The sequence below is a fragment of the Leucoraja erinacea genome, chromosome 33 (assembly GCF_028641065.1).
Source record: "Leucoraja erinacea ecotype New England chromosome 33, Leri_hhj_1, whole genome shotgun sequence".
NCBI classification, from domain to species: Eukaryota; Metazoa; Chordata; class Chondrichthyes; order Rajiformes; family Rajidae; genus Leucoraja; species Leucoraja erinaceus.
Genome location: NC_073409.1, coordinates 19,337,079 through 19,359,638, shown reverse-complemented (window position 1 = coordinate 19,359,638; position 22,560 = coordinate 19,337,079). Strand labels below are relative to the sequence as shown.

Genomic DNA, 22,560 nt, shown 5'->3' with positions numbered 1-22,560 from the left:
GTACCATACATTAGAAGCAAAGCTACCCACCCAAAGCAAATTTCCCATATTAATACTTTTAAACTGCTAAAAATGAGTCACCAAGCTTGTGCCTTTCCACAATTCTGTCACCCACTGAAGCACAATAATAATATTAACTGATGGATCTGTATACAGATGTTTGCACTTCATATTGTATTCTCCGAAGGCCTGTCCAAAAGCCATGAGAAACTGTAAATCATAAATCAGCTCTCAAACTTTAAAATAATAAAGCTCAAATGAATGAGTTTCCTTTTCAAGTGGGAAGCTGCAAACACAGTGCAGCATTGACTATGTGTTGGACTTGGTCAATGAGAGCCTGTACTACAAAGAGACTGTTGCTGGCATCGTGTTGGTGATTAAACACAGTCCACAATTTATTAAGTCACAACACAAAAAAAGCTGCGGTTCATTCCACTCGATGGGATAAAATTTACTGGATATGGCTCCAATTTAACATGGTAAATATATTTTTGATTTTATAGTTAAATGTAACTGCATTGTGTGACCAATTAAATGTGTATTTATCTCATTGAGTTGGTCATTTACCATAGATCCTAAATAAGAAAAATTGACCACGCCAACCCTGGTTTACAAACTGCAAAGTTATCATGTACCAAGTCGGGGGAAAAATATACTTTGAGGAAGATGGTGTGTGATTCAACCACCTGGAAGAGACAGTAAGAATACAAAATCAGTCTGAATAACTATGATATAGTTTAAAATAAAGATTAAATGTGGGTTATCTTGTGCTTGCTTACATCATTCACGAGGTAGAAATATTTCTGATGATCGGTAGAATGTTGTTTTCTTAAAAATATCAGTATGTTGCTTTCCACAGTAAATACATGTTCTGGAGAGCGCAGGTCAATTCATTCTTTCCCCATGCCAAAAGTCCCATATCTACAAATCATTAGAAAACACCCCCCGAAAAATCATATTTGGATTTTCAATTAAATTTAATATCTATTACTTTGGGTTGATGGCCAGTCATCACAATACAGGTATCCCTAGAAGTAGTCAATGAAGAATAAATCCTCAACCGAAGGGAAGTGCCGTTAAAATGCTTCCCAATTTTCTTCAATCCTAATGGCACTCATGCTTAATGCTTCTGGCACAAAGAACATCTGAAGTGCATCTATTCCCAGAGATTGATTAATCTGCACAGATCAGCGGAAAGTAATCCAGAAACACAGAACCTATTTGTACAATTTCCTGTCAGTTGTCCAGCTGAAATCAGTTAACTCAGCGCAACTCAAGAATGCCCTTGGTATAGTCTTGATTAGATGAACTCTAAAGATTGAACCCAGAGGCAGCAAAATGTCAACATATGCATTTACAGCTTATTCCATTTCTAATTGTTTGTTTTTTACAAGATTTAGGTACTTGATTCCACATTAACCAAGCAATAGATCATTTAGGAAAAGATAGTGTCCGAATTCAGATTACGAGAAGGAATGAGCATTCACCTAGTCCTCCAGAGCAATGGTGACGATACGATTTCTATATAGATAATTTATTATCAATATTGTAGACAGTACAAACTTTTATATAACCTAACTTTAAACAAAAAACTTATTTGCGTTCATCCCTACAAGTGCAGGACCATCCAAAGTACTCTTTTTGAACAATTTCCAGAACAACGTAGGATTTAATGAAAAACTGCACGTCTTTGGGTCTTGGTGGTATTCTAGGTAAAGTTAAAATGCCAATGAACAAACATTAGGATAACATGCCACGTATGGACAAGTATTCCAAGTGAAACTCGTTTTATAGTTTGACGGTGAATTTGGAGAAGGCATCACAGAGGACCGAATGGAGGTAATTGATTAGTTCTGCAAGAGCTTCCCCATGTATGAATTGTACATCTTTGCTTTTCTAAAAAAACAAAATCCAGTGAAAGACTTAATTGCCTACATTTATTTCTTTTTTAGTTCAAGCACTGCTGCGCTTAATCTGATCAAAAGATCACAAAACAAATGATGGAACTCTATCTGGGGCAGAAAAATAAATGTATTTGTCAACCATAACTTAAAAATATATATCAGAAGGCACAAGTTTTCAACAAACAAACTCCTGAAAATTTTTCTGGGACCTCTAAATGCTGGCTCATTTGCTCATACTGACAGCAGATCTCTTGCGATAACGGCAATTCTTGTTCCATGTCCCGGTGACTAGAAAACCAAGTTATTGTCAAGCACGGTGAATTGCCATGTCTTGTGCACTCAAAGTTTCCTTCACGGAAAAAAGACATAAAGGGTCTTGCAATCACTCTTAAACAGTTGTGATAAGAGAATAACTTGGCTGGGTGAACTACATTTACAGCAGGGAGGTGTTTTAGGATTACCAAACCCAAGCCAGGAATGTAATGATAATAAAGGGACCGAATGATTGAAGATTTTGGCAAATAAGGTTTGTACAGTGGCTACTCGCTGTGGTCTGAACAGTTCTGATCTGATGATGCTGTACATTGGGGCTTGTTCTTCTCCCAGTGACATATAGCGTTTGCGTATTCAAGAATAAGTTTATCCATCCAAGTTAAAGGTTTTGGGAAAAGCACCGCCCCTTCAAAGAATCCGAGGTGCCCACCGTGGAGTGTTAGCACAAACATGACATTTTCTTTTTTCTCTGTCAAAGAAAGAAAAACATAATTAGAGATATATAAAGAATGTGCGACACAAAAGTGCAATCAACTAGAGCAAAATATTTGCAGCTTCCCTCCTCTGTACAAGATCTACAAATTAACGTTATTTTTTACCTAAATCAACTTTAACCTAGTTTCAATATAGATTCTGTTTAAGAAGGAACTGCAAATGCAGGAAAATCGAAGGTAGACAAAAGTGCTGGAGAATCTCAGCGGGTGCGGCAGCATCTATGGAGCGAAGGAAATAGGCAAGGTTTCGGCCCGAAACTTCGGCCCCATTTGGGGTTAGCAATGGTGTCAGACAAGGGGAATTTTGTCCCCAGTTCTTTTAAATCTCTATATTAATGATCTGTCCAAGCAATTGAAAGCCTGTACTACTGGGTGCATGATTGTTAATACTCTAGTGAACCATATTATGTATGCAGATGATCTTGTGGTCTTTAGTCCATCTAGCGCTGGTCTCCAGCAGCTCCTTACTATATGTTCTGTGTAATGCGTGGAAAATGATATCAAATATAATGCTGGTAAGAGTGCTGTTATGATCTGTAGAACCAAAGAGGATAAATGTCGAAAATTTCTTGATTTTAAATTATCTGATAATGATCTTAGTGTTTATAATAAGGTAAAATATCTTGGACATTTTATTACAGAACAAATTTCAGATGAGGATATTTATCGGCAATGCTGCATGATGTATGCACAACCAAGCATTCTCTTACGCGTTTAGTGCGTGTACAAATGGAGTGAAGCTGTCTCTGTTCAGAGCATATTGTACACCACTGCACGCTTATGGTCAAACTACAGAAAAGCAAGCTTACAGAGACTTAAAGTAGCTTATAATGATGCCATGAGAATATTACTTAAGAGACCTAGATGGTGTCGTGCAAGTGACATGTTTGTGGCTACAGGAGTACTTTACAAACTGTTTTAAGAAATCTTATGTATACATTTATTTGTCAGATTAATGACACTGAAAATGAAATTTTGGCCTTATTAAACATAAGGTTTAGCACTTCACGCTACCAATCCCATCTGTGGAGACATTGGTATTGTTATCTCGTTGCAAGACCCAGATTTTTTTAAATTCTTGACCTGAAATCATGTATGTAATGTATTCTATGTAATGTCTTGACTTTTATCTGGACCTCGAGTCTGTGATAAAAAGTAAGTAATAGAAAGGAAGTAAGTAATAAGGGCTCGGCCATTTAAGACTGATATGAGGAAAAACTTCTTCAGCCAGAGAGTTGTGAATCTGTGGAATTCTCTGCCACAGAAGGCAATGGAGGCCAATTCACTGGTTGTTTTCGAGAGAGGGCTAGGTTTAGCTCCAAGGGCTCAAGGAATCAAGGGATATGGGGAAAAAGCAGGAATGGGGTACTGATTTTAGATGATCAACCATGATCATATTGAATGGCGGTGGTGGCTAAGGGTCAAATGGCCTACTCCTGCATCTATTTTTCTAGGTTTCTGTTTAATTGTCATATATACTGACAATGGAACAATGTTAAGTCTTGCTTAACAGGGCCGTAAATGCAATAACACACATAAATATATACATGAATCAATAATGCATTAAATTAATAATGGTAACACTAGGTAACTATAATAGTGTAAAACTGAAGTCTGTGGTGTGACCAAAATCCCCCACAGATCGGAGATCATGAATACATTCACGTCAGAGGATAAGATAAAGAACTGTGCCAGTAAGTGCAGTGTGTTTGTGCAGGAGATGGCGCTGAACACAAATATTGACCCAGCAGCACCTGCTGTCCAGCTCAGTAACTGCTGGATGGCTTCACGGTCAATCAGCACTCTGTGAGTACAAGGTAACACAGCAGACATTACAGGACTTCACCATTCCCCGTGTTGAATAGGTTTTTTCACCGACCAACACATGGTGCTGTGTACAAAACAGGAAATCAACTGCTCTGCTGAGGCACTTGAGTTACTTCAATGGGTTTTAACTGCGTGTTTTCTCTCGAAGAAAGTGGTTTATGTTTACTGCAGGCAAAATTAAATTAGTAAATCAAAGATGCAAGCAAAGGAGAGAAAATATTTTCCATAAACTTTGAACAAGCATGAAAATAAATGATTGTGCCAAACATGCCACAGTATTTATATCCTTTAATATACTGCAGGCATACAAGACACAGCACAGGAACGCTGTAAACAGATTTGATCTGCATTTTTGAACACATTGATTTTTCCTCCATAATATATGAATAAAACTTGATTAAGGTAAATATTTTACCCCCAACAATAAACTCTATGGGAAGGGAAAAATTGGACCAGAATAAGGTGCAGACAACTAGAACATCGCAGCCATTAAATATTGGCTCAATGCTACTTTATGGTCACATGGACTGAGCTACAGTGACATTCCTTTTTCAATAAGATCTTACTGTACATGAGCACAATCATATTTAAGCACTCGAGTGTAATAATAGTGAATTACAAAGGCAGTATGCAAAAGTTGCCACGTTTCCGACACCACATGCTCTTCAAGTTCAAAGTTGGTAAAAAATAAATATTTTATACTGCAGAACTTCAGCTCATAAAGTTCAATTTAAAGTTAAAGCTGACAGCATGCTAGGGAACCTGATATGCGTCCATTCAAATTTAAGTCCCTTGACCGAAAGACACCAAGGAATATGGGCCATTTCTGTGGAGAGGCATCTCCTATCTGCTCCTTCATTTAATGATCATGACCAATCTATACCTAACCCTATTGCAATGTAAATGGCCGTATATTTGCATTGCACACATTCATTCCGTGCACCTTCACACACATTGCCAACAAAATCTAGTGACTTCAAGTCTTGAAAATTAAAATTAGGTCATAAGTGATGAGCAGAATCAGGCCATTCGGCCCATCAAGTCTACTCCACCATTCAATCATGGCTGATCTATCGCTCCATCCTAACCCCATTCTCCTGCCTTCTCCCAATAACTCTTGACGTCGTACTAATCAAGAATCTATTTATCTCTGCCTTAAAAATATCCATTGACAGCCACCACAGCCTTCTGTGGCATTGAATTCCACAGATTCTCCACCCTCTGACTAAAGAAATTCCTCCTCATCTCTTTCCTAAAGGAACATCCTTTGATTCTGAAGCTATACCTCTGGTCCTAGATTCCCCCACTAGTGGAAACATCCTCTCCACATCCACCCTATCCAAGCCTTTCGCTATTCGGTAAGCTTCAATGAAGTCCCCCCTCATTCTTCGAAACTCCAGCCAGTACAGGCCCTGTGCCGTCAAACGCTCATCATATGTTAACCCACTCATTCCTGGGATCATTCTTCTAAACCTCATCTGGACCCTCTCCAGAGCCAGCACATCATTCCTCTGATACAGTGCCCAGAATTGCTCACAATACTCCAAATGTGCCTTGACTAGTGCATTATAGAGCCTCAGCATTACATCCTTGTTTTTGTATTCTAGCCCTCTTGAAATAAATGCAAGCATTACATTTGCTTTCTTTACTATCGATTTGATTTGTAAATTAACTTTTTGGGAATCCTGCACCAATACAAAGTCCCTTTGCACCTCCAATTTCTGGATTCTCTCCCCATTTAGAAAATAGTCTACACCTTTTTTCATACTACCAAAATACATGACTCCACACTTTGTTACACTATATTCCATCTACCATCTCTCAGCCACTCTCCCAACCTGTCCAAGTCCCTCTCCAAATAGACAAAAATGCTGGAGAAACTTAGCGGGTGAGGCAGCATCTATGGAGCGAAGAAATAGGTGACGTTTCAGGTCGAGACCCTTCTTCAGAAGATGCTGCCTCACCCGCTGAGTTTCTCCAGCATTTTTGTCTACCTTCGATTTTTCCAGCATCTGCAGTTCTTTCTTAAACAAGTCTGGCAATAAAGGGGGCTTTTTCTGGTTGGCTGCCAGTGATTAATGGAGTTCCGCAGGAGTCGGTGCTGGGGCTGCCACTCTCCACGTTGTACAATACTGATTTGGATGAGGGGATTGAAGGCTTTGCGGCCAGGTTTGCAGATGATACAAAAATAGGTGGAGGGGCAGGTAGTGTAGAGAAAGCAGGGACTCTGCCTCAGAAAAACAATGCAGAACTATCAATTTTAGATTGGTCGTAGGGAAGCACGGTGGCACAGCGGTAGAGTTGCTGCCTCAAAGCTCCAGAGACCTGGTTCGATCCTGGTTACGGGTCCTTGTACATTCTACCCTTGACCAGCCTGGGCTTTCTCCGAGAACCCCACACTCCAAAGACGGAAGGGTTTGTAGATTGACAAAAATGCTGGAGAAACTCAGCGGGCGTGGCAGCATCTATGGAGCAAAGGAAATAGGCAACATTTCGGGGCGAAACGTTGCCTATTTCCTTCGCTCCATAGATGCTGCCACACCCGCTGAGTTTCTCCGGCTTTTTTGTCTACCGTCGATTTTCCAGCATCTACAGTTCCTTCTTGAAGTGTTTGTAGATTAATTGGCTTGATATAAAAAGAAATTGTCCCTAGGGTGTAGGATAGTGTTAATGTGCGGAGATCGCTGGTTGATGTAGGATAGTCGAAGAGCCTGTTTCTGCGCTATATCTCTAAACTAAAACCGAAGTACAAAAGCACTTATAATCACTCAAGAAGTACTAAATAAGTGAATCTCGGTCTATGTTTGCAGCTGTCAAACGCCTTTGCTATTTAACAGTGTGTGCTAATTCATTTTGCTGCAATCCCACACAGTTGAGAACTGTATATACCATGCTAATCATAGTTCAATCTGTGACAGTCTGTAAAACTGCTCCCATTACTGTTTTGTATATAAAGAGGTTTCAAAACCAAAAACATCCTCCTGCTGGCAATTTGACTCCACATCAACATCCAACGGTCTTCCAATTAACCCTAATCACAAACAAACGAACAGAGCCACACACTAAAGCTGCAGTTTGGGCGCTGTAAGTTATGTCCGATTTATAGAATATCAGCAAAGCTAGTGTGTTTAATTGTCTGCTGGTCTCCATCTGTTATAAACATATTTCATTGGCAGAATTGAACCAGATGTACGACATAATTGACTGTTGGGTGTAAGATAAGGACCGTTAAGTTAAATACTGGATATGTAATCCTGAACAAGGACACTGCAGAAACACATTTGAAAGCTTGAACAGGTTCAAGCCATTTGTTATGCCATAAACAGCTTTTACAAGGTACAGATTCATGAGGTTGTTTTGTAAAGCACTATTTCAACTTATTTGTTATTCACTCGTCTTGCATGGTAAGATTTTTAAATTGGAATGGCATCAGTTAAATGACTGATTTGTCAGCCTACTGGCCTTGTCTCGTTTCTCACGATTACAACCATCTTTCCCAAGTTTCTCTCAATGTCACCAGTCAATAAAAGTTATACATTGGATGCTCATAGCTGTCTGCAACCGTTTGTGCACTACAACCAACAGAAGGCGCTCACAGGCCATTGCAGCAGGAAAATAAGACTAATTCCACGATCATACCACCTTTGCAGGGTGTCAGAATTTAATCAGTTCAGAAAACATAGCAGCAAATAGTGGGATGCACAACCTACCACAGTTGTTTTACTGTAATGATAAAGCACTTTAAACCTAATGGGAGCACTTAACCATGTTAAAAATAACGGCTTCTAATGGAAGGTATGCATTTCTCATCCTAACTCCTCATTTTTACTTACTAAAGCCTTTCAGCTTCTGAACTTTGCTTGTCTTGCTTCGGGAAGGTCTAACACTATGACGTTGCAAGCTTTTGTAGTTTTGATTTTCCGTTTGGAAGGGTTGGGAGGTAGGACAGATGCCTGGGTACATCCACAGTCAGGAAGAACTCATACATGCTTCTGTGAAGCGGAGACTTGAATGCAAAGTCTTTTGTTTTGACTGTCAATTATAGTAAACCTTCATAGACCATGGAGAGGAAATGGTGTCCGATATGGACGATTATATACATGCTATAACCAAGTAAGAGACTACTGCGTAATAGAGTAATGTTGTATAAGTAGCAGAAACAAAGAACTGCAGATGCTGGTTAATACACAAAAGGACACAACGTGCTGGAGTAACTCAGCAGGTCAGGCAGCATCTCTGGAGAACATGGATGGGTGACGTTTCGGATCGAGACCCTTCTTCAGACTCTCGGTCTGGAACTGGGCCTTGAATCCAGGTGAGGAAGGCCCCAGCCTACTGGTGGCCGGGGGAGATGCGAGGATTAGCGGAGTCATTGGTTGCGGCCTGTGGGCGGCCGGCTGGAGTGCAGGTAGGGGTCGGCGGCAGCCAGCGCATCCTAGAAGTGGCTGAGGAAGCTGTGTGGGCTGACAGTGGTGGCAGAAGAAGTGGCAAGGAAACAGTGCAGGCCGGCTTCGGCAGCTCGGCCTGGCGGTGATGGTCGGTTGGTCCTGCCTGGAAGCGGCCGGCAAGGTGGTGTGAGCTACGGGTGGTGTCGGCAGCCCGGCCTGGTAGTAGCCGGGGTGGTGGTGCGGGCAGGAGGTGGCATCAGCATGTTTGGTAGGTCCATCCGCCATAACCGAAATCCGTTCTACAGATGTCCATGGATTTACTGTTTTGATCTTTTCTAATCCTCAAAGTGTGACCAGGATTACCTTAAATCTGGGCTAGATAGCACTAAAATATCCTGGCAACATGAGGCAAACTGCTTGCATCACATGAACAAAAAGGATACAGAATATATTTGCATTACTGTGTACAAATTTATTCTAACCAGTTCACAGAGCCAGGTGTTAACTTATAAAATTATTCATTTCCCTTGCATATAGTTCTCAAAGCAACAAGGCTTCTCCAATAACTCATTCCTTGGGTAATTCCTTTTTCGGTAATCTCTAAATTCCAGTATTTGAGCTGCCCAAACAGTACCTGGGGCAAATGATGCTTGAGTTAACACTCAAAGATAGATCAAAATGCTGGAGAAACTCAGGGGGTGAGTCAGCATCTATGGAGCGAAGGAATAGGTGACGTTTCGGGTCTCGACCCGAAACGTCACCTATTCTTTCGCTCCATAGATGCTGCCTCACCCGCTGAGTTTCTCCAGCATTTTGATCTACCTTCTATTTTTCCAGCATCTGCAGTTCCTTCTTAAACATAGAGTTAACACTAGATATCCTACCTCAAATAAACCATACGGTATCAAAGTGATACTTTGTCTTTCCTACCTTGTGGAGACTGGAGGGAACAAACCTGGTAGAGAATGACTGAGATGGAGAGCACTGATGGGCAAAGGAATATCCACTAAACTTATTAAAGATGGTTGGGGATTCAAAACACAAAACAAGCAAACGAGCTGCTATTTTTAAAGAGCTTCATTTAACTCACCTGCAAGTGAACGAGGAATGGTCAGCAAGCTTTCATGCACTAGAGGGTCATCTTGAGCATTCACTAGCAGTAGAGGAATCTGTATCTGTGTCAGGTAGAAACAAGATATTGCATTACAAATAGATGCCACTTGCTGATAGCAATAGCACAGATACTTTTTATCACCTTTTTTATAATCAATTAAGACTGTGTCAGTTTTATCTCGCTTTTCCCTCCCAAGTATGCCTGCTATATAAATGCCAATGGTGATAATTAGGTGAGTGGAATGGCAGGTGGGCGAACCCTTTGCCAAATGCATTGCATACTTATTTCCTTTAGCTCGAAATCTAGAGCATCAGTAACGCAGAATGTGCGAATGTTATTTGTCTTTCAATGGGGAAAATTAGCATAATGGTCCAAGGGACTCTTTTTTGTTTTTACAAGGGGCCCAATCACTTGTACAACATCTCAAAGAATTAGCATTGAAAATCTCAACGCAAATTGACCTGCTATTTACCTTATTTGATTATTGATACTGATCTATTAAACAATCCAAGCAATGGTCATGTAAAACATTTGAAGACCAATACAAATGCATGCTGCAGCTAGAGGCAATTTGAACCAGAAGAGCAAGTATTCACATTCACCATGCTGCATACACTTAAAACGCAGTCACTGAAATCAACATTACAAAGAATATGCATTATTCACATACAGTGCCCTCCATAATGTTTGGGACAAAGACCCGTCATTTATTTATTTGCCTCTCTACTCCACAATTTGAGATTTGTAATAGAAAAAAACATATGTGGTTAAAGTGCACATTGTCAGATTTTAATACAGGCTATTTTTATACATTTTGGTTTCACCATGTAATTACAGTAGTGTTTATATATAGTTCCCCCATTTCAGGGCACCATAATGTTGGGGACACAGCAATGTCATGTAAATGAAAGTAGTCATGTTTAGACTACTCCCCCCATGTCTGCTTCTGCAAAGACCGCTCCCTCCGTAACTCCCTTGTCAATTCTTCCCTTCCCTTCCCTCCCGCACCACCCCCTCTCCGGGCACTTTCCGTTGCAACTGCAAGAGATGCAACACTTGTCCCTTTACCTCCCCCCACGACTCCATTCAAGGACCCAAGCAGTTGTTCCAGGCGCGACAGAGGTTCACCTGCATCTCCTCCAACCTCATCTATTGCATCCGCTGCTCTAGATGTCAGCTGATCTACATCGGTGAAACCAAGCGGAGGCTGGGCGATCGTTTTTCCGAACACCTCCGCTTGGTCCGCATTAACCAACCTGACCTCCCGGTGGCTCAGCACTTCAACTCACAGCAAAAGGATTTGAGTATAGGAGCAGGGAGGTTCTATTGCAGTTGTACAGGGTCTTGGTGAGGCCACACCTGGAGTATTGCGCACAGTTTTGGTCTCCTAATCTGAGAAAAGACATTCTTGCCATAGAGGGAGTACAGAGAAGGTTCACCAGACTGATTCCTGGGATGTCAGGACTTTCATATGAAGAAAGACTGGATAGACTCGGCTTTATACTCGCTAGAATTTAGAAGATTGAGGGGGGATCTTATAGAAACTTACAAAATTCTTAAGGGGTTGGACAGGCGAGATGCAGGAAGATTGTTCCCGATGTTGGGGAAGTCCAGAACAAGGGGTCACAGTTTAAGGAAAAGGGGGAAATCTTTTAGGACTGAGATGAGAAAAAAAATTTTTCACACAGAGAGTGGTGAATCTCAGGAATTCTCTGCCATAGAAGGTAGTTGAGGCCAGTTCATTGGCTATATTTAAGATGTAGTTAGATGTGGCCCTTGTGGCTAAAGGGATCGGGGGGTATGGAGAGAAGGCAGGTACAGGATACTGAGTTGGATGATCAGCCATGATCATAGTGAATGGCGGTGCAGGCTCGAAGGGCCGAATGGCCTACTCCTGCACCTAATTTCTATGTTTCTATGTAACTCCCCCTCCCATTCTCCATCCGACCTCTCTGTCCTGGGTCTCCTCCATGGCCAGAGCGAGCAACACTGGAAATTGGAGGAACAGCACCTCATCTTGGGGAGTCTGCATCCTTCGGGCATGAACATTGAATTCTCCAAATTTTGTTAGCCCTTGCTGTCTCTTCCCCTTCCTCAGCCCTCGAGCTGTCTCCTCCCATCCCTCAGCCCTCGGGCTCCTCTTCTTCCTTTTTCCTTTCTTCTCCCCGCCACCCCCCATCAGCCTGAAGAAGGGTTTCGGCCCTTAACATTGCCTATTTCCTTCGCTCCATAGATGCTACTGCACCCGCTGAGTTTCTCCAGCATTTTTGTGTACCTTCGATTTTCCAGCATCTGCAGTTTCTTCGTAAACATGTTTAGTATTTTGTTGCATATCCTTTGCATGCAATGACTGCTTGAAGTCTGCTTCTTCTACTTCTTCTTTCGTGTGGCATGCACATCCTAAAGTTGTTGGACAACTTGTTCTATTTGATCTTCCGTTTGAGCACGTCGAGTTGATTGCATTAGTCGAAAAAGGGCGGACAGCGTGAAGGTTGCAATCTTCCACCCCCTTGAAACCTGCGATTCATGGACGTCATGAGTTGCCGGGTGTCTTCTCTGGTGATGCTCTGCCAGGCCTGTATTGCAGCCATCTTTATCTTATGCTTGTTTTGGGGGCTAGTCCCCTTCCGTTTTCTCTTCAGCATATAAAAGGCATGCTCAATTGGGTTCACCTCGGGTGATTGACGGCCACTTAAGAATCGACCATTTTTTGGCATTGAAAAACTCCTTTGTTGCTTTTCCATCCCCTTACCAGCTCTCCCGCAACCCACTGTCTCCGCGTCTTCCTTTCTTCTTCCCACCCCCACATCAGTGTGAAGAATGGTCTTGACTCGAAACGTCACCTATTCCTTCGCTCCATAGATGCTGCCTCACCCGCTGAGTTTCTCCAGCATTTTTGTCTACCTTTGTTGCTTTTGCAGTATGTTTGGGGTCATTGCTGTAGAATGAACTGCCGGCCAATGAATTTTGAGGCATTTGTTTGAACAGATAGGATGTATTTATACACTTCAGAATTCATTATGCTACTGCCATCAGCAGTTGTATCATCAATGAAGATAAGTGGGCCAAGTACCTTCAGCAGCCATACATGCCCAGGCCATAACACCCCCACCATTGTGTTTCACAGATGAAGTGGTATGCTTTGGATCTTGGGCAGTTACTTCTCTCTTCCATACTTTGCTCTTGCCATCACTCTGATACAAGTTAATCTTCGTCTCATCTGTCTACAAGACCTTTTTCCAGAACTGTTGTTGCTCTTTTAAGTGCTTCTTGGCAAACTGTAACCTGGCCATCCTATTTTAGCAGCTAACCAGTGGTTTGCATCTTGCCTATGTGTTTCTGTTCCTGAAGTCTTCTGCAGACAGTGGTCATTGACAAATCCACACCTGGCTCCTGAAGAGTGTTTCTGATCTGTCAATAAAGAGAATTTTTCTGTCATCAGCTGTGAAGGTCTTCCTTGGCCTGCCAGTCCCTTTGTGATTCGGATGCTCACCAGTGCTCTCTTTCTTCTTAATGATGTTCCAAGCAGTTGATTTTGGTAAGCCTAAGGTTTGGCTGATGTCTGATTGGCCGATAAACAGTTTTATTCTTGCTTCTCAGTCTCATAATGGCTTATTTGACTTTCATTGGCACAACTTTGGTCCTCATGTTGATAAACAGCAATAAAAGTTTCCAAAGGTGATGGAAAGACTGGAGGAAAGACTAGGTGCTGAGAGCTCTCTTATACATGCATGAAGGAGACAATTAAACACACCTGAGCAATTACGAACACCTGTGAAGCCATTTGTCCCAAACATTATGGTGCCCTGAAATGGGGGGGCTATGTATAAACACAGCTATAATTTTCACATGGTGAAACCAAAATGTATAAAAAATGGCCTTCAATAAAATCTGACATTGTGCACTTTAACCACATGTGATTTTTTTTCTATTACAAATCTCAAATTGTGGAGTACAGAGGCAAATAAATAAATGACGGATCTTTGTCCCAAACATTATGGAGGGCACACAGTAGACGAGTGAATTTTGACATCAGCATCCACATTTTACTAAATAAGTAGTCAACCTGCTTAGATCAACTTTTTTTTTAAAGAAACACGAGATTGGTGAAGTGGAGAAAGCCCCACCTCTTATTCCCTGTACCTGAAGTAACAATTTTAAGTGGGCTCTGACTAGTCCTCAGAAGACTGAGGAAATTCAGCATGTCTCCAATGACTCTTACAAACCTCGACAGATGCGCCATAGAAAGCATATTGCCGGCTTGCATCACAGTGTGGTTTGGCAACAGCTCTGCCCAAGACCGCAAGAAATTGCAGATGGTTGTGAATGTAGCCCAGTTCATCACACACACCAGACTTCCCACCATTGACTCCATCTACATTTTGTGCTGCCTTGGAAAAGCACCCAACATAATCAAAGACATCCCACTCGTCAATCCTTCTCCTCCCTGCTCCTGTCAGGCAGAAGATACAGAAGTTTTAAAGTGCACACCAGACTCAGGAACCTTTGTTATCAGGCTTTTGAACGGTCCTTCTATAAACTAGGGTACTTCCCGATTTACCTCTGACCTACAGTGGACATTGCACTTGATGGACTTGAAGTGATGCGCTACAATGCTGATACTATATTCTGCACTCTGTATCTTTCCCTTTGCTCTAATACTGTACTTGAGTTTGACTTGGTTGTGTTATGTGTGTAGTGCTATCAGATCTGATTGCATAGCATGCAAAACTAAACTTTTCACTATACTTTAATATACACGACAATAATAAACCTAAATCATCCTCCTGGATATCAAATAGGAGGTTCGTGTGAGCAAGAATCTTAAGATGTCCTTGCATCAATTTCTAGCCAGGGTTAACAAGAATACTTTAATTACCTTTCTTACCACAATGGGCAGGATGGAGGCATGCTTACAAACTGGGACAATTGAGCCATGTGTAACACAACATTTGGTTAAATTCATTGGAACAATACATAGGTAAATACCATTGTTATAGCCATCAGTATGGATATTGGCATTGATCCACAAAACAATGGTGAATTGAACTCCATCTGTTGGGCAAGGATGACTAATCTGTGAAAGCAATGCCTTTGAGGTTTCCATCACAAAGTGCTATTACATGTGTGTGGAATTGTGTTGAAGCTACATGATGCCAAGTTCTGGGAGTCACAAAAATGCTTCAGGGCAGAATAGTGTTGTAATCCAAGTAGTTTAGCAAATGCTTCACTGAGACATAGATATGGTAGACAGTCAGACACTTTTTCCCCAGGGTGGAGTGGGGGGTTAGTTTAATGGAGATGTGTGGGACCTGTTCTTTTTTTAATCACAAAGATTAGTGGGGGCCAGGAACACATTGGGATGGTGGTGGAAGCAGATAAGATGGTGGTATTTTAGAGGCTTTTAGATGGAAGTGCAGGGAATAGAGGGATATTGGTCATGTCAAGCAGATGAGATCAATATTATTCTAGGTTCTAAGCAAAAATTATGGTTTACAATATATAATATTGGGATGTAATGTACTGTGACCAACTGCACTGGCCCTCAGGTATCTTGAGGGAGCCCATAGTACACAAATCCCTTTGAGGGATGTTGATGTAACGCGTGGGTTTTAAGTCGGCAATCACCAAGGAAAAGAGATGGCAAACTCTGCTAGCTGTCAACATAGGATCCTACCACAATAGGAACATGACATTCCGAAGAAGGGTCTGGACCAGAAACGCCACCTATTCCTTCTCTCCAGAGATGCCACCCCACCCACTAAGTTACTCCAGCACTTTGTGTCTATCTTCACACGACACTGACCAACTGCAATGGCCCATCTTTTACATAATTAGCAAAACTTTTTTAAAAATTTGGCGGAAGTAAACGGAAATCAAAATGCAAGAACTGCGGAAAATAAAACCAGAATCCATGAACTTACATTGTGAAGATAGTGCATACAGCTTTCTTGCTCGTAATATTCTTTCAGCGTGTCATAGCCATGGAATTTCCTGAAACAGACATATTATTGGAGGACCAAACTAAACCAAAATTGAGATAAACAGAAAAAACATGTCTGGTAATTCATTTTCACACATCACATTTTTCACGTTAGTCAAAATACACATTCAAGTAGAATAGTTGCATGTGAAACACGTAATGTATAAAATTGCCTTGTCAAAAGATTGGCATCCTCCCAGATAATCACAACCCATGTATTTACTGGAATAGGGTGAACTAATAGAATGTAAACTCTCAAAGTTTTAAAATGTAATGCACAAAAGATGTATACTTCCAAAATTCGCAATTATCTGGCTGACAAGGTAGTATATTAGCACCATGGTTTAAATAAGCTTTGGTTTAAGCAAGGTGGCGGATGGGATGTCAGCCAGAAGAACAAAGGAATGGGCAATTTCACAGTAGATTTGTGGTACGGTGGCACAGTGGCCCTCCATAATGTTTGGGACAAAGACCCATCATTTATATATTTGCCTCTGTACTCCACAATTTGAGATTTGTAATAGAAAAAAATCACATGTGGTTAAAGTGCACATTGTCAGATTTTAATAAAGACCATGTTTATACATTATGGTTTCACCATGTAGAAATTACAGAGTGTTTATACATAGTCGCCCCCCATTTCAGGGTACCATGTTTGGAGCACAGCATTGTCATGTAAATGAAAGTAGTCATGTTTAGTATTTGTTGCATATCCTTTGACTACTTGAAGTCTACGATTCATGTACATCACCAGTTGCTGGGTGTCTTCTCTGGTGATGCTCTGCCAGGCCTGTATTGCAGCCATCTTTAACTTATGCTTTTCTTGGGGGCTAGTCCCATTCAGTTTTCTCTTCAGCATATAAAAGGCATGCTCAATAGGGTTCAGATAGGGTGATTGACTTGGCCACTCAAGAATTGACCATTTTTTAGATTTGAAAAGCTCATTTGTTGCTTTAGCAGTATGTTTGGGATCATTGTCTTGCTGTAGAATGAACCACCGGCCAATGAGTTTTGAGGCATTTGTTTGAACTTGAGCAGATAGGATGTGTCTATAAACTTCAGAATTCATTATACTACTACCATCAGCATTTGTATCATCAATGAAGATAAGTGAGCCAGTACCTTCAGCAGCCATACATGCCCAGGCCACCACTGTGTTTCACAGATGAGATGGTATGCTTTGGATCTTGGGCAGTTCCTTCTCTCCTCCATACTTTGCTCTTGCCATCATTCTGATATGTTAATCTTTGTCTCATCTGTCCACAAGACCTTTTTTCCAGAACGATGGTTCCTCTTTTAAGTACTTCTTGGCAAGCTGTAAGCTGGCCATCCTATTTTTGCAACTAACCAGTGTTGCATGTTGCCTCTGTATTTCTGTTCATGAAGTCTTCTGCGGACAGTGGTCATTGACAAATCCACACCTGACTCCCGAAGAGTGTTTCTGATCTGTCGGACAAGTGTTTGGGGATTTCTCTTTATTATAGGGAGAATTCTTCTGTTATCAGCTGTGGAGGTCCTTCTTCTTAATGATGTTCCAAACATCATTAAGAAGATTTTGGTAAACCTAAGTTTTGGCTGATGTCTCTAACAGATTTATTCTTGTTTCTCAGACTCATAATGGCTTATTTGACTTTCATTGGCACAACTTATTGGTCCTCATGTTGATAAACAGCAATAAAAATTTCCAAAGGTGATGGAAAGACTGGAGGAAAGACTAGGTGCTGAGAGCTCTCTTATACCTCCATTAAGGAGGTATTTAAACACATCTGAGCAATTACAAACACCCGTGAAGCCATGTGTCCCAAACATTATGGTGCCCTGAAATTGGGGGACTATGTATAAACACAGCTGTAATTTCTACATGGTGAAACCAAAATGTATAAAAATACCCTTTAATAAAATTTGACAACGTGCACTTTAACCACATGTGATTTTTTTAAATATATCACAAATCTCAAATTGTGGATTACAGAGGCAAATAAATAAATGATGGGTCTTTGACCCAAACATCATGGATAGCACTGTAGGTGAATCCAGGCGGGGGGGGGGGGGCTGCAGACGACAGAATCTGATAGGAAAGGAAGGTGAAGAATAAAACCAAATGGGCACAGCTGGTAGAGCCGCTGCCTCAAAGCGCCAGAAACCCTGATTCGATCCTGACCTTGGTGCTCTCTGTGTGGAGTTTGCACACTCTTCCTGTGACCGCGTGTGTTTCCTCCGGATGCTCCGCTTTCCTCCCATCCCAGACGTGTGGGTTAATTTGTCTCTGTAAATTGCTGCATGTGTAGGGAGTGTGTGCGGAAGTGGGATAACATAGATTGGGTGATTGATGGTCGGTGTGGAGTTGTTAGGCTGAAGGACCTATTTCCATGCTGTATCTTTCAATTAAATTCAACCAAAATAATGGATGTAGGATGGGTGACAGGGGAGAAGTTGGGGGAGGAGAGGGGGGCTTTCAACTCGGAGCACCAGAAGGTGGATAAAATGATTGCCTTGTCTGTGCTTGGTTTTACAAATGTTGTGAAGGCCATGTTGAGAGAACCTAATGAAATCGAAAAAGTTGTAAACAGTGCATGTGAATCACTGCCTCACCATGAAAGGTTGCTTAGGCCCTTGAATAGAGGTGAATGGAACTGACCTGTGCTGTAACCTGGGGATGACTGCATTGTGATTTTGGTGCCAGTTTTCCCACGGAAGTTCTTGGGAACTTTAACACGTATCTGAACACGCACCAACAAGCATGCAACAATGTGGCACTCGCTCAATATTTGGCTGGAGTGTCAATTCCGATTAAAAGTCTGAATGTCTGTAGACTGTATAGAACAACCCTTGGATAGGCAAGACTGCTTGCAGAACCACTAGAAACAGATCGCCACTTACCTCATGATGTTATCATCAATATGCATCAGTGAGGTTGCTGTGTAAAGTTTGCTAAGATCCACATCTACTAGAGCATTAGGCGATTTGCACCCATTCTCTCCAAACAATATTTTTCTGCAACAAAACGTTAACACGAGGAACAAAATATTAATTTCACATTAATATTTACAGAAAACAATTGAAAAAGTCTAACATTAGGAAAAACAGATAAAGGCAAAATATTGTTTGAATGCGATAAGCTCTGATGTACTTGTACCAACAACAGGTACATCTAATTCCAGGTCTGTAATATCATTGTCTACCTCAAATCTATTGCTGTTGAAATCGTCATCCTTGCCTCTGATACCTAAAGAAATTACTTTTCCAATGTTATCCAGTTCATTTCCATTCCATTCTACTCTTCGCAATCACATAGAAACATAGAAAATAGGTGCAGGAGTAGGCCATTCGGTCCTTCGAGCCTGCATCGCCATTCAATATGATCATGGCTGATCATCCAACTCAGTATCCTGTACCTGCCTTCTCTCCAGGCCCCCTGATCCCTTTAGCCACAAGGGCCACATCAAACCCACTTAAATATAGTCAATGAACTGGCCTCAACTACTTTCTGTGGCAGAGAATTCCACAGATTCCACAAAGTAATAAGACATTAAAAATACTCACCACCAAGTCTTAAGTCTCTCTAGGTTCCATTCAATTATCAACCTGCACATATACTGGCTGCCAACCAAGCAATGCTATTTAAAATTCTTACCCATTTTCAGATAATTCAGTTTTGCCCATCCTAACCCTTCAGCCCAATAACCTTCAATATGCTCACGAAACTGTGACCTCTTGATCTTCCCCAAAATTTTATCCTACCACTCCCGACCTTTACCCGCCAAAGCCCGAAACAACAAACTACCTTCCTAAATAATTCTGTTTCTTGACTTCTCTACCTACTTTTATGATGCACTTTTATTATACCATCTCTCTGATCAAGTTTTTCGGCTTTTCCCAGGTATATCATTATGTACCTTAATGCTCCTGCTTAATAATGTCATGAAGTCCCTGGGAATGTTTTGCAATGTTTGAAGGCCAATAGATGATTAACTCTAGCTGAGTACTGTACATCCATGATGTCGATGCAGTAATTGTTGTCATTGGAGCTTAAATCCACCATAAACAATGGGAGGTAGACAAAAATGTTGGAGAAACTCAGCGGGTGAGGCAGCATCTATGGAGCGAAGGAAATGGGCAACGTTTCGGACCCGAAACGTTGCCTATTTCCTTCGCTCCATAGATGCTGCCTCACCCGCTGAGTTTCTCCAGCATTTTTGTCTACCTTCAATTTTCCAGCATCTGCAGTTCCTTCTTAAAAATAAACTATGGGAAGGTAATTTACCATCTGTGCTTTCTGTATGATTAGCTGGGCTCTTTCTTGCTACCTATGCTGGTCCTTCAAAGGTTTCCATTCTATGTAGGTCTATTCACATGTAATCAGCCACATCTGCACTTAAGCCTTTGTTTTATCGTAGCCAGCAGTAAAAAGTTATGTTAACCATCACTGATCTAAAACACGTGAACAAAATCTAATTCTGGGCCAGCTAGGCCACATTTAGTGACATACAAACCTCAAATTATGGACCGCATATTGGCTGGCTGGTGGAGCTGCTGCCTCACAGCACCAGAGGCCTGGGTTCAATCCTGACCTAGGGGTTGCAGTCTGTGTGGAGTTTGCAAGTTTCCCCGAAGACTACATGGGTATGTAATGCCGGTTTCCTCCCACATTCTACAGACGTGCAGGTTTGTGGGTTAATTGGGTTTGGTAACATTGTAAACTGTCCCTATTGTGTGGGATAGTGCTGGTGTACGGTGTGATCACTGGTGAGCGTGGACTCGGTGGGCCGAAGGGTCTCTTGCCGTGCTGTACCCAGACTGTAAATTGTCCCTAGCGTGTTGGAAATTAATGCTGTGAGTTAAAGGACCCGTTTCCACACTATCTTTTAATCAATCAATAATGGCTGCTCGATGATCAATAACTGCCCACAGCCACGATGTTACTGAGCTGAGAGGAGGGCTAGCAATTCCATACTTTACGAGTACTCCTTTTTCATTAAAAAATGGTTTTGAAAAGTGGCAGCGATGCAAGACTTCTTTACAAACTGAACCTCTGTTGGGTGGATTTTTTTTGAAAGCTTAGTGACAAGCACATTAATACAAGTAATACTGTAACTCAAGAATAATTTGCCTTTCACATTTTCATGAACATTGCACTGGCTAATCGACACAAAAGTATTCTGTCATATGCCCTGATATGGAACAATGAAATTCTTACTTGCTGCAACACAACAGCAATGGATGCTAATAAGGTCATAAAATTATTGGCAGCACCAAAATAAACTTGGCTAATGATCAGGAAAATGAAAGTAATGGTTTTAGCAAATCCAGCTAGCTTACTTTGATGTTATTATTAGGCAGCATGGTGGTGCAACGAAACAGTTGCTGCCTTGCAACGCCAGAGACCCGGGTTAGATCCTGACTAACTGGTGCATGTCCGTACGGAGTTTGTACGTTCTCCCTGTGACCACGTGGGTTTTCAGTATTTCCTCCCACACTCCAAAGACATGCAGGTTTGCAGACTAATCAGCATGGTATCATTGTAACTTGTCCCTAAGATAGTGTTAGTGCACAGGGATCGCTGGTTGGCGGGACTCGGTGGGCCAAAGGGGTTGTTTCCGCGTTGTATCTCTAAAGTAAACTATTAATTGGGCATTACATCACTATTGAGAATCCAAGCTCCAAGATGGCAGTGAGCACAACGTCAGAAGACCTTACAATAAAGTATTTCCAAACACATGCTCTAACGCTGCACATAAACTCTGTTTAATCAATTACAAACAAGTGCAAAGTAGGAATGGGGTGGGGGGGAGGGAGGAAATGAAAGTGTGGTCTTATGCAAGTTAGACCTGTTATGAGCACATAATCATGCAATGACAGGTTAGGCATTGTCTGTTGTGGCTCTGCAATAAGTTCATAGGTTTTGTTCACCAAGCATCACCTAATTTACTCGCAACAACTTTTACAGAGTACACAAGAATCGCAATACGCAAATGATCAACCCAAGAAAAGGTCACCTGTGAAATAAAATAATCTTTTTCATGTTGTCTGCCATTAGGAAGTTGTAAAACCTCCGACACTGGTCCCATTGGAGGAAAGTTTCCTGTGCCCTAAGCAAAACAAAAAAAAAAGTTAAGCATATGGTAAAAATACATAAAAGCTCCATTCATGATGTGCTATGCAAAGCTGGTTCTTGCAGTAAGTTTGGAGACAAAGAGAACTGAACCTTATTACAGAGTACTGATATTTTATCTACGTTTACAATTTGCTAGAGACTTGAATTCCATATGTCAGGAAGCTCTTCAAAACAGTCCTGACATTCCTGGCTAGAAGGCAAACAGCAGTTTCCTGCCTATTGCAGAACATATTTTCCCAGCCTTCAACTTACACCCCCCCTCAACCTTCCTTGGACAAATCTAATTTATTGATCCTGTAATTATTATTGACCTAAAACGTCCTCCCAACGTATCGCACCGTGCTGCAACTTTCACCCTCTTCCCAAAATTAGAAGTCATCGCGTGGTTTTCTACACCAAAACAATCTTTAGACGATCTTAAAGCTCTGTTACTTTTTGAAAATGCAACAAGAAGACTTAGTG

General features: G+C 41.4%; 1 protein-coding gene across 3 annotated transcripts in view; it reads right to left on the bottom strand.

Moving 5' to 3' along the window:
• Positions 1-1,920: 1,920 nt before the first annotated feature.
• Positions 1,921-22,560, bottom strand: part of LOC129712777 (monoacylglycerol lipase ABHD2-like) — a 74,836-nt gene continuing 54,196 nt past the window's right edge. For all 3 annotated transcript variants that reach the window (XM_055661506.1, XM_055661507.1, XM_055661505.1), the window contains 5 exons: positions 21,980-22,072; positions 18,864-18,977; positions 15,925-15,994; positions 9,977-10,061; positions 1,921-2,646 (listed from right to left, as the gene is read on the bottom strand). In XM_055661506.1, coding sequence (XP_055517481.1) covers positions 2,444-2,646; positions 9,977-10,061; positions 15,925-15,994; positions 18,864-18,977; positions 21,980-22,072 — 565 coding nt within the window. In that variant the 3' untranslated portion in view covers positions 1,921-2,443. The remainder of the gene's footprint in view (positions 2,647-9,976; positions 10,062-15,924; positions 15,995-18,863; positions 18,978-21,979; positions 22,073-22,560) is intronic.